General features: G+C 40.4%; 2 protein-coding genes across 5 annotated transcripts in view; one reads left to right on the top strand and one right to left on the bottom strand.

Moving 5' to 3' along the window:
* The window catches only part of tpst1 (tyrosylprotein sulfotransferase 1), a 97128-nt gene extending 84247 nt beyond the window's left edge, over positions 1 to 12881 (top strand). The window contains exons 4-6 of one of the 3 annotated variants that reach the window (XM_020595212.1): positions 7784 to 7834; positions 9272 to 9340; positions 9947 to 12881. In XM_020595212.1, coding sequence (XP_020450868.1) covers positions 7784 to 7834; positions 9272 to 9307 — 87 coding nt within the window. In that variant the 3' untranslated portion in view covers positions 9308 to 9340; positions 9947 to 12881. The remainder of the gene's footprint in view (positions 1 to 7783; positions 7835 to 9271; positions 9341 to 9946) is intronic. The other 2 variants (XM_020595213.1, XM_020595214.1) reach the window with 2 other exon arrangements.
* Positions 12882 to 13799: 918 nt separating this feature from the next.
* sgsm2 (small G protein signaling modulator 2) overlaps positions 13800 to 17903 on the bottom strand; it is a 184896-nt gene continuing 180792 nt past the window's right edge. The window contains exon 24 of one of the 2 annotated variants that reach the window (XM_020595204.1): positions 13800 to 16912. In XM_020595204.1, coding sequence (XP_020450860.1) covers positions 16824 to 16912 — 89 coding nt within the window. In that variant the 3' untranslated portion in view covers positions 13800 to 16823. The remainder of the gene's footprint in view (positions 16913 to 17903) is intronic. The other variant, XR_002274548.1, reaches the window with a different exon arrangement.

Below are 17903 nucleotides of genomic sequence, written 5' to 3' on the forward strand. Positions count from 1 at the left end.
TGATGCTTTTCCTATCTTGGCAGTGATTCTCAGCGGTCTGGGTCAAGATACTGGCCCAGCCAGAGCTTGGTCTTGGTGTGTGGTATTTGTAAAAGTCTTGAAATCTAAGTCTAATTTGAACTGGTCATCACAGGATTATTCTGGAAACATCTCTGTGAGTTAAACAATTCAGCTGCAGTAAAACTCGGTTTCTTTGACTACAAAACTTCCTTGGCTGCAAACTTTGGCTGAAGTCTGTTCAAAATTTGGCACACATTGGCTTGTTTGCCTGTTTATTATGGAAAGAGTCAAAATGTTAAAATAGCATCAAAACTTCTTGGGATAATGGGAAGATAAAATCTTAAAAATGAATTTTAACAAAAATGCATGAAAAGGACGAGAGACACACGACTCTTAGACTCAAAGTGTTTGTCATGTGGACAGTAAGGAAACATGTTTCCCTGTACAATGAAATTCTCACTAAGCTGTCCACAATGAATGCCAAACAATACAAGGTGAAATATAAGATAGATAAATAGTACACAAAATCTAAAGGCACTTAAAAACAACAAGTGAAAACAAATGTAATAAAAAAAAGAATATAATAAAGAGAGAATGTATGCTACATTGTAGCTGGATGTGCAAGGCGACAGTGAGTGTGCAATTATGCATGTGCAAACTTGAAATGTAACCAGTACAAGAGGAATTACATGACGTAAGTCCTGATTGTATGTATACTCCTGTCAGCTGTTTGAGTCTGATGGCAGTTGGAAAGAAAGAGTTTTTCAGTTTAGAAGTCCTGCATTTCACACTTCTGAGCCTCTGACCAGAGGTTCAAAGAAACTGAGTTTTACTGCAGCTGAATTGTTTAACTCACAGAGATGTTTCCAGAATAATCCTGTGATGACCAGTTCAAATTAGACTTAGATTTCGAGGGGTAGGGAACAGTCCATGCTGGGGGTTGGTGGGGTCCTTGAGGCAGCTTTCCTATACATCCTGTGGTGGTAAATGCTCTGCAGAGAGGGCAGTGGAGTCCTGGTGATCTTCTCCGCAGTCTTTATCACTCTCTGCAAGTGCTTGCGGTCCATAGAAGTTGTCCTGCCATACCAGACAGTGATGCAGCTGGTCAAGATGCTCTCAACGATGCAGCTGTAGAAGTTGCAAAGGATGCTAGGCAACATGCCAAACCTCCTTAGCCTACTCAGGAAGTACAGCCACTGTGGTGTTAAGTGTCCGAGTGAGGTCTTCAGTAAAGTGGACGCCTAGGTATTTAAAGCTGCTTGCCCTCTCCACTTCAAGCTCCCAGATGAACAGTGGCTGATGAGGTCTCTTCTCCTTCCTCATGTCCACTATCATCTCCTTCGTCTTGTGATGAAGGTGAGATTATTGTCCTTGCACCATGACACCAGACTGACCACCACCCTCCTGTAGGCTGCTTCATCCCCCGCCAGTGATGTGTCTTATCACTGCGGTGTTGGATGACCAAACAACAGGGAGGCAGAGCTCAGGTATTCCTTTGCTGGGGTTTGAGTGTAGGCTCATCTGATTTGCTAAGACTATGAGAACTGTAGTTCTCTAATTGGTTGAGGTTATAGAAACAGGCTCCTAATTGGTGTGCTGTGGAACAGTTCATGCCTAGTCTTTGTGACCAGAGAGGGTTATTTAAAGTGCATGGCATTCTCATTTTGCTAGTTTCCAGCAGTTATGTTTAATTTTGGGTACCTCTAGATTAGCTTGGCATACCTCATAACTCCAAATAGTCTGTAATTGTTTCCGGATCAGAGAGCCAAAAAGCCTCTTCCTTAAAATGGGAGGACACTTTGTGAACACAAACAACTCCTGCTGCTGGTGTTGTCACAAGTGGACAGCACAACGAGCATTAATTAATATGAATTTCTCCTCCATAGATACTGTAGGTAAACAGGTACATATCCATATGTACCGATGAAAATAGATGTGCAACACTCTAAACAAAGCTGGTAATTGAGAAACCCCATATTTTAATTGGCATATTGCAGACATAGTAACTTCTCCAGCTTTACAGCAGTTCTCTCTAACGTTACAGAAACTAAGCATTAACAGACATGCAACGTGTTGTTAGTTTTTTTTTTTTTTTTAACTTACTGTTAAGTCCCATCGAGTAGTGGAAACATCACTCCCTTTCAAAGGTTGCTAAATCCAACCACTGGTCACTACGTCTTCCCCCACATGGCCGCACGCAAAACTGCATGCAGTCAAAAAATTCCTTTTTTTTTTCAATGGCTACGGTGGATGTCAGGCAAGCTCACATGAACGCACGGCCTGAATTTAATGCCCATTCAAGGAAATCCTTAAACTCTCATGTAGTACTTTATTTTGGTAGAAAAAAAGTCTTGTGAGTGAGAGTTTGCAAGATGTCTATAAACCCAGTTGCTTCTGCATAGAAATACTAGAACATACAGTGCCTTGCGAAAGTATTCGGCCCCCTTGAACTTTGCGACCTTTTGCCACATTTCAGGCTTCAAACATAAAGATATAAAACTGTAATTTTTTGCGAAGAATCAACAACAAGTGGGACACAATCATGAAGTGGAACGAAATTTATTGGATATGTCAAACTTTTTTAACAAATAAAAAACTGAAAAATTGGGCGTGCAAAATTATTCAACCCCCTTAAGTTAATACGTTGTAGCGCCACCTTTTGCTGCGATTACAGCTGTAAATCGCTTGGGGTATGTCTCTATCAGTTTTGCACATCGAGAGACTGAAATTTTTGCCCATGCCTCCTTGCAAAACAGCTCGAGCTCAGTGAGGTTGGATGGAGAGCATTTGTGAACAGCAGTTTTCAGTTCTTTCCACAGATTCTCGATTGGATTCAGGTCTGGACTTTGACTTGGCCATTCTAACACCTGGATATGTTTATTTGTGAACCATTCCATTGTAGATTTTGCTTTATGTTTTGGATCATTGTCTTGTTGGAAGACAAATCTCCGTCCCAGTCTCAGGTCTGTTGCAGACTCCATCAGGTTTCCTTCCAGAATGGTCCTGTATTTGGCTCCATCCATCTTCCCATCAATTTTAACCATCTTCCCTGCCCCTGCTGAAGAAAAGCAGCCCCAAACCATGATGCTGCCACCACCATGTTTGACAATGGGGATGGTGTGTTCAGGGTGATGAGCTGTGTTGCTTTTACGCCAAACATAACGTTTTGCATTGTTGCCAAAAAGTTCGATTTTGGTTTCATCTGACCAGAGCACCTTCTTCCACATGTTTGGTGTGTCTCCCAGGTGGCTTGTGGCAAACTTTAAACGACACTTTTTATGGATATCTTTAAGAAATGGCTTTCTTCTTGCCACTCTTCCATAAAGGCCAGATTTGTGCAGTATACGACTGATTGTTGTCCTATGGACAGAGTCTCCCACCTCAGCTGTAGATCTCTGCAGTTCATCCAGAGTGATCATGGGCCTCTTGGCTGCATCTCTGATCAGTCTGCTCCTTGTATGAGCTGAAAGTTTAGAGGGACGGCCAGGTCTTGGTAGATTTGCAGTGGTCTGATACTCCTTCCATTTCAATATTATCGCTTGCACAGTGCTCCTTGGGATGTTTAAAGCTTGGGAAATCTTTTTGTATCCAAATCCGGCTTTAAACTTCTCCACAACAGTATCTCGGACCTGCCTGGTGTGTTCCTTGTTCTTCATGATGCTCTCTGCGCTTTAAACAGACCTCTGAGACTATCACAGTGCAGGTGCATTTATACGGAGACTTGATTACACACAGGTGGATTCTATTTATCATCATTAGTCATTTAGGTCAACATTGGATCATTCAGAGATCCTCACTGAACTTCTGGAGAGAGTTTGCTGCACTGAAAGTAAAGGGGCTGAATAATTTTGCACGCCCAATTTTTCAGTGTTTTATTTGTTAAAACGTTTGAAATATCCAATAAATTTCGTTCTACTTCATGATTGTGTCCCACTTGTTGTTGATTCTTCACAACAAATTACAGTTTTATATCTTTATGTTTGAAGCCTGAAATGTGGCAAAAGGTCGCAAAGTTCAAGGGGGCCGAATACTTTCGCAAGGCACTGTACTTACACCTCATTTTTTGAGCTTTGGATAGCAAGTCAAAAAACAAAGAAAAGCATGCCATGGGCTCTTTAAGAGAAACTAAATATTTCTTTGTCTAAGTTCAATTTTATGTGGTTTTATACTTCTAATTTCTACCGTGGCTGACATGGAAAGCACATTTTTTCATGGCTGGAATGTAAGATTAATCGCTTTTAAACACAAAGTCCAAATAACACATATTCTCACATAAAGCCTATGTATACCTTCTGTAGAGGAAAAGGAAGGTTAACCTTGAATAAAAAGAGCAAAAGCAAGCAATTGTTATTAGCACACAATCATAAAATGGAAAAATCAAAAACACCTAAATTTCCTTATGTTTTGGTAATACTTTGAGAAGTTTGAATGTTTTTTTTTTATTAGAAGAGAGGACAAAGTCTTCTTATGCATTGATTGAGTTAAGCATGTCCAGAAATCATTTATCAGCTTTACTAAAACATCTCTAAATGTCTGTATAGACATTTCACACAACTTTTGAGTAACATAATGTCACATTCTCAAATCTATGAACATTTTCATTGTCAGAGGGGAGGGAGAAATACTAAGCTGGTTTTATGGCGGTAACGAGTAAAGAGTAGTTTCAACTCTGCATGTAAATAAAGAGGTTAGATAAAACAGAGCACATAGTTTCTGATGTTTGTGTTTACCTCAAAAAAAAAAAAATCAGATAAAAAGACCAAATTTTTTGAATTTGTTTCAGTTAACTCAGACTTATTGTCTGAGGTCAGAGGTGTGAAATCCTGGAAATGAATGAAACCATTGTCATTTTTACACTGAGATCCTGCACTACTGCTGTGCCAAAGGGTCACCAGTATCCTGCCCTTGTGCTGTTTGTGATGGCCGAGGTCTGATGTGAACTAAACTAATTCAAGTAAATCATCCCAATTCCAATTATTGTTTGTTATTACAATAGTTCTGGGCAGTTCAATAATTTGAAAGATAGTTCAATAGTCTGAAAGATGGGGAACAGAAGCACCATCTCTGCAGAGAAATAAAAGTATTAGATAAGAAGATTGTCAAAGAGTCAGTCAGTCATTTTTGGCCATACAGTCAAGTCAGTTGAGTCAGGTCGGTCCCGTCTCCCCTCTTGGACCAGCTCCTCACTTTCCCTGTCCCCTTTCTCTCTGATTCACTAGTTTTTTATGCCCCTCATAATGTTCACAGTTCTTTCTGGCTCTTACGTCATTTCTCATAACCAACTCTTAAGCTTCCCATTTAAGGGAAACTGCTCTCTAGATGTTTATTCACAAGATGAACCCATAAGGTAAACAGAGGACACGAACCAGAATGTTTTCACTTGAGCAAGCTATCAGTGCACAGTCTCCATGCACTGATAGTGCATAGTCTTCCCATGGTCTCCATGGACAAACATCTTCAAACATTTCAGAGAAACAGATCTTGCAGGATTATGTAAATGCATAACTCACCCTTACATAACTATCAGCTATTACCTACTGCGGATAGTGTAATCTACAATACAATAATCTACAATATTCTATTACATATTACATTTTAATATGTTTGTTTTAAACCACTACATGTTCATTCAGATCAAGCTGGCTGGCCAGCATAATTGCGAGCCAGCCTGTGAATTTTCACAGAGCAGGCTCGCATTCCACACCAGAGGCGCAACGCGACATCGCTCTGCATCAACTGTGGCATAAATTTTGTGCCGGTAGTCTACAAGCAAAAACAACAATTGTGGGAGGAATAAGTGTGGATGTGGCTTTGTTTGGCTCTTCAATCATTTATGTCACTTCACACAAAATTGATTAGCATGTTTTTTGCTATGTGTGCGAATGTCATGAGTAATAACTGCAATCAACACATTTGTGATATCAGGAACGCTTTGACCTATAAGTCAGAGAGAAGCCGAGAACAGTTCAAGGCAGACAGGCGTGCAGTCTTGATAGTGATAGTTTGAATAGCCAGTGATAGTGTTGCACACAATACGGCATCAAAATGTAAGTACTTGGCCGTGGACTGCTAGCTCACACTTTCTACACAGAGCACATCTCCTTTTTGTTTCACCTCTGTTTCTGCCTCCCAAGGCGGAACGAAAATGTCCCACCATTCCAACTTTGCACCTTACACACAGAAAACGAGATGGAATAAAGGTTCACCAATCTAGTCTTGAAAATGCAGTGTGTAAGGGGCTCATTTTGGATGGGTGTAGGAAGGATGGAGCACTTTAGCATACAGAGGGCATTACACATAAAACAGTTTTTGAGACACGAACCAGAACGCCTGGTCTCTTGTAACGGTAAGAAAGGGGTTGTGAGGCAAAGTTCCTGGTGAAAAGAGACCAGAGCAGACTTTGTTGGTGGTTGGTGAGGGTATTTCTACTCCTCACTGCCTGGAATTAAAGTTGAATATTAATTATTGCTATTCTGAGTCCCTCAGAATAAGTAGGTCTTCCCAAGTTGGCTTCCTGCACTTGTGGGCACAACACCAGACAAAACAAGACTGACTTCATGTTACTGCAGTGATCCAGGCATGCAGAGTTTTATGTCTGGCCTTCAAAGACCTGTCTGTCTGTCCTCTCTGAAGAACAGTTTGACCTGTAGCATGCAAAGGAGACAGACCAGCCTCTTCTGTACACTTTTTAATTATACACCACTTGGATTTATTGCCCTAAGCATGTGATCTAGTGTACAACCACTAGATCACATATGCTCCACTTCTTCTTTGTGTGCTCTGCCTTTTGTGTCCTACTGGAAGGTTTGAGCATTCTGGTAAAAAAAACAAAAGTACTATTTGCCTCAGTCTGTATGCTGAGGCAAGTTGCAAAATGGCACCAGGAGGAAATGGAAAGCATGCACTCGCCACTCTGTCTCTAGTGTTGGAAATCATTTCAGATTATGTTTGGTTTCTGGCCAAACAAGAAGGCACACAGAGGGATTCAAGAATGAGCCTTGTGTTGTGGGGAGGTTTTCATCTCTGGAGCCCAGAAGGAGGGCACAGGACTTTTGACCCATTCCTCCCACTTTGTGGAGGTCCAATGCAGGTTCACTGAATAGATATTTAAATTTTTTTTTAAACACTGAATATCCTCCGTCTGCATGTGCTTTGCAAATGCCTGCGGTGGATTCACTTATACTGGTTTGCCTTGAGCAAGATACCATTTCAACATGTTGCCTATATCTCGTCAAGATGAGTCAGTTGTTGAGACAGAAGACAGAAACCAGATGCATGCTGTACATATCTTGGAATTGTTTGATCTATGAAAAGCCACAGTTTGTCCATCGCCACATGTTTGTTTTTTTTCTGTTCCTGATAGGTCAAATAATAGTACTTTTTCTTTTTTACCTATTTTCCTCAGTGAACCAAAGTACACTACAGCAAAGAAATGTATTTGCTTGTTATTTTCTGGAGCTCTGGAGTTGTCTTCTTGATTGTTTTTTTCTGTCTTCTGACAAGATAACAAATGATTAAAATTTACACATGAGAAACCTGTGAACAGCAGAAACCCTCTAAGTTAGACACACACCACGGTGGATTTCACCTGTCCCACTGGGTCAGCTCAGCTTTAGGCCATGATAATGGATCTCACATGCTGAGTGATTCTTTACTCTCATGTACTAAGTCATTGCATTATAGTGAACTTATGATCCAGTAAATGTTCACCATTGTAAAGTGATGAATTCATGCAAATTCAATGAATTTGTGGAGCTCTAAACCTGGTCCTTTGTTTTTCCAGGTCTTTAAGGGTGAATTTCAGCTACCAGATTTCCTAAAAGAACAGCCACAGGTACAGTAACATTTCTGCCTGTTGTTGAGCTTTTCCCTTTTTGTCAGTTAAGTGTGTTTTAGAGTCTGATTTGAATTAAACCATCGGCAACTCGGTAAGATCATGTTACAGATCTCCATCTGCTCACAGTTTCTCATCTCATTTTTGACTTGACTTTCTCACCACCTAATGCAGCCTGTTGTTGAGTTTGGGTCTCAGCTTTAAGACTCTCTTCATGGTTTTGGTCTTTCCTGGTTGTATGTTACTCTGTTAATGTTGTCTTTTTGTCTCTTGTTTCAAAAGCCTGATGTTGGCTTAAGGGCACTTGTGCCCTCTTCTGGTAGAATCGGAATCAGAATCTGCTTTATTAGCCAGGTGTGTCAAACACACAAGTAATTTGACTCTGGTACATCGGCTCTCAATGTGTATGTACATATCCTCATGCAAGGAGCAAGTAAACGGTAAACCAGAATAAGGCTGTGTGATATAACAAAATAAGCAGTATTTACAAGCAACAAACAGTGCAAACAATGAAAAATAAATAGTATAAACAGGCAGTAAACAATGCAGACAGACAAAGGAATGCTCATTGTGAAATGAGATAAATAGGAATAAAAATAGAGTACTTAAAAATAGATACCTGTATAATCTGTACAATGTATATTTACAGGTGTTGCACTGAGGGTTATTGTCCAGTCATACTGTCATTGTTGGTTCAGCTCCAGGTTATTGTGGCTACACCACAGGACCAGCTGCTCAACCTCCCATCTGTAGGCTGACTAGTCGCGGTCTCGGATGAGACCGATGACCGTTGTATCATCAGCAAACTTTAGGAGCTTGACAGGGGGGTCCTTCAAGATGCAGTTGTTGGTGTAGAGTGAAAACAGCAGAGGGGAGAGCACACATCCCTGGGGATGCCTGTGCTTATTGTCCAGGTGCAGGGTGTGGTTTTCCCCAGCCTCACCTACTGCCTCCTGTCTGTCAGAAAGCTAGTAAACAGGTGGGGGCAGGCACAGTGAGCTGGGCCAGTTTGGAGTGCAGGATGTCCAGAATGATGATGTTGAATGCCAAGCTGAAGTCCACAAAGAGGGCCCGTGCATAGGTCCCTGGGGATTCGAGGTGTTGCAGGATGTAATGCAGTGCTGTGTTAATTGCATCGTCCACTGACCTGTTTGACCAGTAGGCATAGTTAAATGTATCTACAGCTATTTCACAATTTTACTTTATTTTATTTTTTAAGAAACAATTCTGATGTTTATTCACTAAGACTGCAGGTGTATTGGTCATGTTGTTCTTTGAATAAAAGGGAAAGAAAAGAACTATGTTAAAGTTGTTGAATCAGCTGACTGGGCATCTTCTTGGTGGTTGAACTCTGGTATTTCCTTATTTCCTTACCGCAAAGTGTGTGACAGAGCTGCTTGTCATCCTGAGACCTGTGCTGTCTGTTCCTCCACACAGATCCAGAAGTCTGTAGAGAGACCCAAGCCCAGTTAGGAGCAGCAGAGGTGCCATCACTACAGCGCGCAGGTACAGCTGGACTTGTATATGCATTTATATGTTTTTGAATTTATGGTATCTGGAAATCAAGCTACTAAAGAATTTAAGTTTTCTTCTTGATGATGATGTCATCTGTCTGAAATGTAACTTCTAGAATTCTCTCTGGACACAGACAGTTTTATTCACATAATCCTTTTATTATATAATACTTTTCATGCTGTACACTGTCTCTGATGCAAAAGTGATTATTTGAACTCGCTTATGGTCGCTGGGCTGCATGTAGGAAAAATTCTTATCCACAGGCTAGAGAACCTCCACCCTAACCTACGATGGCCACAAGCCATAAGGACAAGGATTTTTCTCACTGGTTGCACTCCTGGATTATCCAGCAGTGTTAACCTGTCAGTATTCCTGACAGGTTATTAGGAAATTTGAAAACTTTAATTCAAAGACTTTATGAGCATAGTTGAATGTTTAAATGTATTTAAAAGAAATGGTTGATAGAAGCCAGTCCACTGAAAAAGATGAATAAACCCAGAAAGAATGATTGAACCTCACTGAATATGTTTCTAACAGAGTCCTGAAACAGTGATTTACAGTTTTGTTTTCATCCTAATTTACATTCTTATATTTCAGTCTAGGACTTGGTGCAGTGGAACCAAGAATCATGGACATCTTAGCCATCTCACCGCACTTCAAAGGTGCAACAGCTGGCAACAGCTGGACAGTCTCCTCACCAGAGTGTGGCCTGCTACCACCCCTCGACTGTGGACTCTTGGCCTTCAATGTTGTATTGTACAAAGTATAATACTGGTTCTCACAACCAGAGAATGTCTGCTGATTGTTATTTTGGTGTTACATCATGCTCATTGATTTTTAGAAATTATTTCTGGCTATTTAGAAAACAAACTCTATGATTCTGTTGTAAGAAACTGCAGTGAACTAAAATCACAAATATTTATGGAAAATTAGCTTTTGGAAGATGCAATACCTATTTTAATGTTTTTTCATGCCTTTGTATTGTGCAATGTCATGGGTACTGATCAGTTTGAAGTATCAACCGTGATAAACAGTGCTTTTGTTAAAAAACAAAACAAAAACTTTTCTCTCTTTTTGAAATGTGGCAACATTTAGCCAAATGTAACCAAGGATATAAAGGATGGAAATGGAGTAAAACAACTGAACATTGAAACTGAGGAAAAAGTATTAAGGTGAAAATTTTTCACTAAGCACAAGGGTCTGATAATTAAAGTGCAAGTCCAGAACACTTCATAATCTTTGACAGCAAGAGTTTGCGTTTGTGAATGGCACTCTTCTTTGCTTGAACAAGGATGGACTGCCGACTTGGCAAAGGAGACACCTGCCCCAGTGTCTCGTATTGCGAGACCTCGCTCGTATATCGAATCAAAATTTTTTGCTCGTCTTGCAAAACACTCGCAAACCGGGTTACTCGCAATCCAAGGGTCCACTGTACTGTACTGTATTTGTACAAGTGCTGAATCGACAGACATTCAATACTGTATTGCTTGCAGTACATACAGTATACAGTACCTAAACAGTATCTGAGGATGCTTTTTCCTCTTGTGCTATAGACAGATTAGACACTTGATCCATAAGAGAAGGTGACCTGACAGGAGAGCAGTCTGATCCAAACAGATTGGGTGTGTATGGGGGCAGTATGAATTCTTAAATTTTGTTGGTTTAATTTACCATTACACTTTGAGCAATCTGATTATGAACAGATGAGTATCTGAGGATGCTTTTTCCTCTTGTGCTATAGGCAGATTAGACACTTGATCCATAAGAGAAGGTGACCTGACAGGAGAGCAGTCTGATCCAAACAGATTGGGTGTGTATGGGGGCAGTATGAATTCTTGTTGGTTTAATTTACCATTACACTTTGAGCAATCTGATTATGAACAGATGATTTTGTGGATCTGGTCCTTACTAATTGAATTTGAGCAATTTGAATGAAAAATTTGGTTTTTCAAATTGCACCACTTGAAATGACCTGGCCATTCTTGAGGGAAAATCAAACCACATAAATTCAGAGAGGCTAAAGCTAAATATTTCAGTACTGTGTATCCAGTGGTATTTACATATGAATGAAAGTATTACAGCTAAAAGTCTGGGTTTGTGCAGGAATTGCATAATTGGTGTTCTGTTCAGTTGAGGACACTTGTTTGACCTTTTACCACATTATGGAGTTGATACAAGAAACACAAACAGTTGCCTATTTAAATATTAGGTAGACATTATCATTAATTTGGAGTTGAATATAAGTCTAATATTCCCTCAGCTCTGTTTGGTCTCTGCCAGCCTTTAGCTGCTCCATTCTACACTATAATCACCAGTGAGTCTTTAAATGCCTGCTGTTTGCTGCTGAGCAGATAAGGTACAGTGGCTTTTAGGATTTTTTGTTAAAAAGATTTGCACCTGAAATCAAATTGATGAGAGTGGTTGGAATAAATTAAAATACACCTGTGGGCTGCAAAACAGAGAACTGAAAGATGCTAAAAGCCTGGTAGAGCTGAATAAACCAGCAGTTAGGTAATTTACTACAAACAACTCCTTTCACATACTAACTCCATCCATCACCATCTGTTCATGTCCTTTAGAAGAATGAATAGAGAAGCAATACATAAGAGTAAAAGTCATGATACGCCTTTGTCTTTGTAGCAGCGACAGCTCAAAGGAAAGAGAGCAGGACAATAATGAACAACCTCTTGTTTATTAATAATACATTACATTCAAGACAATTGATACATCTATATTCAGCAATGCCACCATTGGCTGTCTAAATAGAAATTTTAAATCTTAAAGTCAGTGCACAACATTGAGAAAGACCACTTAACAGTCAACGTGTAACAGTTTGCACACATTCTGCATTTCTGCACAGTTTACAGTGCTGTAAACTAGTGCTGCTAAAACCAACCTAAAAAATAGATCTCAAAATAAGTTATATATATATATATATATGTTCTGACAGTCTTTGTAGAAATATTGGGCTTCTGGTTCATAATTACCGCAATATAGACTTTGATGGGTTTTTTCAAATGACATAAAATGCACAGTAGTTAAAGAATCCACCATTTTCAAAAATATACACACATAGTAAACAGTCTTCGAGATGCAGTATGAAATTGCAAATGTCATGCCACAGAGGGGCCTGTTTCAAGGCTTTGGTACACAATGTCCTGATTGGAAGAAAAAGCTCTGCTATGGACCCTTGCTTCCCCTGCCAACTCTTCTCTGTCACTGTGGTGGAGGGGGAGAGCAACGTATATCCACACCACCTCCTGTCCAGGGATCAAACTACCGAATCAGAGAGCCAAATGACTACAGTACACGTCAGGATAGGGGAAGACTCTTGGCATGTGAATCACAGGTGTAGGTCTGTGCAGGATTACCATTCATATGCAGCCATGTTAAACATTTCAAGGAGGATGGTGGAGATAAAGAGTCACAGTGACAGGGGGTTGAATGTATCAAAATGTCTGTGATTCCCTTCTCATACAAACATGAATGTGCTGTTACTGTGAAGCCAACCCAATACTGATCCACTGAACACTAGAGAAACAACGTTTGGCAGTAAAAGCAGCTTTGCCTCGTTTTTTTTAAGCCTGTGACCACAAAACTGTTATTTAGGCCAACCCACTCTAAGCATGTTTTATTTTCAGAGGCTGGACTTGAGGCAGGAGAATAATCAGGTTCCACATGGACAATTGCAACCAGTGTTTCCTGGCACCACTGCTGATTCCAGCAGTCTTCCTGGTGCTTTCAGATCAGTGTGCATGTTTAACTCCAGTTCCAAAAGAAAGTATGATTTAATTCAAAGGTTAGAAGTGGTGATTAAAGTTGGAAGTGGGCCTGTGGGTTCCACGAAGAAGGCAGGAGCCCGTGTCTCTCCTTGATGGAAAACTCGAGGTAGCACTTAGTGATGGAAATTCTGGCTCTTTTCAGAGAGCTGGCTCATTTGGCTCAGCTAGAGTTGTTTTTGGCGGCCTGTTTTAATTTTAGTTTTAGTTTAGTCTTTGTGTGAAGCTGTCATTTTAGTTTTTATTAGTTTTAGTCACTTTCATACTCTTTTTAGTCTAATCTAGTTTTAGTCGACGAAAACGGATGACATTTAGTCTAGTTTTAGTCAACGAAAACTGATGACGTTTTAGTCAATGAAAACTGATAACATATTTGTATTTTAGTCTCTTTTTAGTAATGCAGTTCTATTTAACCCAGTCAATCTAGTATAAGTACCTAGTAGTATAGATGAAACCAAAAGTTTCTTTTAGCCAAACCCATTTCAAACAAGGTTATCTTATTACATTATTGTTACCTTAGAGACTCAAGAATACATCCAATACACATTTTGTGCGATTTTGTGGCCGCATTTCTCCCCATCTTTTTCCACAACACATTCTGTTTTCTTTTCCACTTCTATGTAATTAAAGTTTTTCCAAATCTCGTTTCTTCTTTTTCTGCCAATGACGAACCCCGGCTGGCCGGCCATCGATCCCTTTCTCTGTGTCACACTTAACTTTGTTGTCGTCTTCTAAAAAATGCCATGCGTGGGTCTTAAGGAAGTGACATCGCCTTCGTCTGCGCAGTGTGACCTGATGCGGCCCCTGAAGTGAGACACAGGAAACAGAAATACTGCAAAATAATAACGCAACTAAACGAGACGAAATAATGTTATAACATTTCGTTTCGTCTTGTTTTGGTCAACGAAAATGAGTCATTTTAGCATAGTTTTTTATTTTGTAAACCACATTTAGTCTCGTTTTTTTTGCCAACAATATTGCATTATACATTTATAGTCATCGTCACTTGATCAGCATTTTCGTTGTGTCTCGTCTCGTTTTCGTCACGCGATAAAGGTTCGTTGACGATATTTAATCATAATTTTCATTGACGAAAGCAACACTAGGCTCAGCACTGCTATAAGAGCTTCTTTCAGCTCCCAATTGGCTCTTCATTTAGTACTGCTTCTGGCTTTTATAATTCAGCCAGATTTAGCAATGTACCTATGATTGGTATGTGTGTGCATCTATATCATTCCGCCTTTATGTTGCCTTTCTTATTAAAATGCATCTACTATAAATGCTACTTCGTTTGCGATTGTCACTCATCTTCCGCTGTTCGTGCTCTCCTCTTGTCCATTCAGTAGACCGTAATCCCATTCCTCCTCTTTTAACCCGATGGTATGATCCTTGTCTGTTGTCACACATGATTGGTTGCACATGCACACATCTACCACCACAAGGTTCGGTCAGGCCATGGAGTGCCTGTGGTCGACCCATGTGTCATAAAGATCACCTATCATCCTGTGGTGTATTAACAAAAACCGTTATTTCCAAAATGGCTTTCATCGTTGACATAAAAGAGTCGGCTCATAGAGCCAACTCCTTACACATCACTAGTAGCAGTTAAAAATAAGTGTTTTAAGCCGGTAGTAAAACTGAAAACTATCTGGCCCCAGGGTAACTACTTCACAAGGCTGACTGTCAAAGTCAATATGCATGTGAATCACAGCAATTAGCGGTATCGCTGATTTTTAATTTATATGGTTCAGTACAATATGCTAAAAATGTTGTGAGCAAAGAAGCAAGTGTTTGGTCAGCATCGGCCCACCATGTTGCAGAAAGTGAAAAAATTCTGACATACTACACTTTATGTACATGAGACGTCCCACACAGTTGTCTTTTACTATAAGATTACATGATTGATTGTGGTGCCCGACACCCTACAACCGTTGTGTCAGGCTGTTGTCAGACTTAAAATGTATAATCTGAGCCAAGCATAAAAGAATCAAACTGCTGTAGATTGAAACTATGCTGATGGTTCAACAAGTTGTTCTGCTTGAGTGTAGAAGACTGCCCTATGTTACAAGTAAATGTCCAAGAACGATGACCTCGCTCCTTAAACTGTTTAAGTGGCTGCTTGATGTTTGCCACTGAAGCAATAATAACCTCAGGTCAACCACTCAAACGCCGGTATTCTGTTTTTCACCTTTAAGATGTACTTTTAAGCATTGTTTCATTATTATCATATTATGGTATGAAAGAGTAGGATTAGAAATATTTTAGAGTCTGTTTCTAAAATCCTTCCATTCAAGTCATGAAATCCCAAGAATTATATGAACAGGGTGGCACATATCCAGGAAGGAACAGTTTCAAAAGCAGGGAAAAACTTTATTAGGAGCTGATGTACTTGAGGCTGAGTATTACACCCAGAGTACATTTGTTTGGACAGTTGGTGTTAGGAATCATGGGATTTGTTGGCAATAAGAAATATATAGAATAATGTCAGCCCTATTGTTACAGGGTAAGTAATTTATTAACTTTGGCAAAAATTCTCTCTGTCTGGTGTCTAGATCTATCTATCTAGATAGAGTATACAGATACTGTATACAGTGTCTGTATATGTAATTCTTTGTAGTCTACAAATACCAGAGTAAAACATAAAATCCTAACATATAAAATGTGTCTAACCATAAAATTTTAATACTTCCAGAGAGATTACTGATGATGTGATTGCAAGAGTAGTTACAGCCCTAAATTAAAATCCTGGTACTGCAACCGAGAGATGTGTAAGTGTGGTGTCAAAGGAAAGAGGAAGGCCTGTGTGCTTTTGTCTTCATTATTGTGCTTTGCTGTTACTTTCTTTTTCTTGGAGCAAGGGTTAAACATGCATTAACCACTGAATGGCTTAGGAAAGTTGGCTGCAATTCATCCTGAGTTTGGCCTCGTGGTGCCTCCGGCCCCCACTGATTATGGTGAGGCATTCACAGGCACCATGAAGAAAACAAGTGCAACAAAGTACCTTGGGCTATTACTGATAAAGGCAACATCTGTGTGATAATGGACGTATAAACAAAAAAAAGAAATAAAAAGGGGGAGGAAGAACACATGCTGTTGTACAAAACACTAGTTGGCACAGTCCATTTGGTCACTAATGAAGACTTCTTCGTGGCTAGGTCTTCTGCTCCTTTGACAATATTGTGTGAAATCCTGCACTCTACTGGCCTCCACTGGCGTTGCATGGAGGAACACATCTATCAGACACTGAGAACACTGCAGCCTTCCTGACAGGCCTCCAGTCTGTTCTGTTTCAGAGTCCAGGAAAAGCATGAGACTCTAGAAATTTGAATATTGATAGTCAACGTGGAGTATGTGTGTTTTCATGCACACACCCAAGCTCTAGAGACACTCAAGAATGTGTTCACAGTGTGATCAAACTCACAAGCATGCAGACAGATCCATATGTCTGAACAGACACCACGGGCATTCCATGTGAAGGTACATGTAAACAGGTGGAAGCCAGGCTGCAGCAGCACTCCTGCCCACTCCCAGGGCCTTCTCGCTGGCAGTGAGGAGACCTGAACCCACTACACCTGCTCTGGATAGGAGGAGGCCTGGAAACAGTGTCTCTCTGAAGGGTGGGAGGATATGAATGTCCTCTAGGGTTGGACACTCTCCCTCTGCAGCATCCCCCCACTCCTCACCTGGCTCTTCAGTCACTTGTTGTCCATCAGAGACTGGACTTTGTGCACCAGCTCACGTGCTATCTTCAAGATATGTTGGACATCATGCCGCTCGGCCATCTCTGTGGATCAGACACAGTGATGGAGCCACAGAAATATACATATACAACACAGTCTACACATCTGCACAAAAGCCATTTTTTCCGATACTACCTAAACAGGTACTCACACAAAGAATCACATAGAATACAGTGTGGCAAATAAGTATTTGATACACTGCCGATTTTCAAGTTTTCCCACCTACAGAGAATGGACAGATCTGTAATTTTCATTGTAGGTACACCTCAACTGTGAGAGAGAGAATCTACAAAAAATTCCAGTAAATCACATTGTTACATTTTTAAATAATTTATTTCCATTTTATTGCATGAAATAAGTATTTGATCACCTACCAACCAGCAAGACTTCTGGCTCTCACAGACCTGTTAGTTTGTCTTTAAGAAGCCCTCCTATTCTCCACTCACTGCCTGTATTAATTGCACCTCTTTGAACACATTACCTGTATAAAAGACACCTATCCACACACTCAATCTATCAGACTCCAACTTCTCCACTATGGGCAAGACCAAAGAGCTAAGGACACTAGTGGCAAAATTGTAGACCTGCACAAGGCTGTGATGGGCTACAGGACAATAGGCAAACAGCTTGGTGAGAAGGCAAAAACTATCGGCGCAATTATTAAAAAATGGAAGAAATTCAAGTTGACTGTCAATCTCCCTCGGACTGGGGCTCCATGCAAGATCTCGCCTCGTGGAGTATCAATGATCCTGAGAAAGGTGAGGGATCAGCCTAGAACTACACGGGGGGACCTGGTCAATGACCTGAAGACCGCTGGGACTTCAGTCTCAACGGTTACCATTAGTAACACACTACACCATCATGGCTTAAAATCCTGCAGTGCACGCAAAGTCCCTCTGCTCAAGCCAGCACATGTCCAGGCCCATCTGAAGTTTGCCAAAGACCATCTGGATGATCCAGAGGAGGCATGGGAGAAGGTCATGTGGTCAGATGAGACCAAAACAGAACTTTTTGGTATAAACTCCACTCGCCGTG

This window comes from Monopterus albus, unplaced genomic scaffold (genome assembly GCF_001952655.1).
Source record: "Monopterus albus unplaced genomic scaffold, M_albus_1.0 scaffold26.1, whole genome shotgun sequence".
Classification (NCBI taxonomy): domain Eukaryota; kingdom Metazoa; phylum Chordata; class Actinopteri; order Synbranchiformes; family Synbranchidae; genus Monopterus; species Monopterus albus.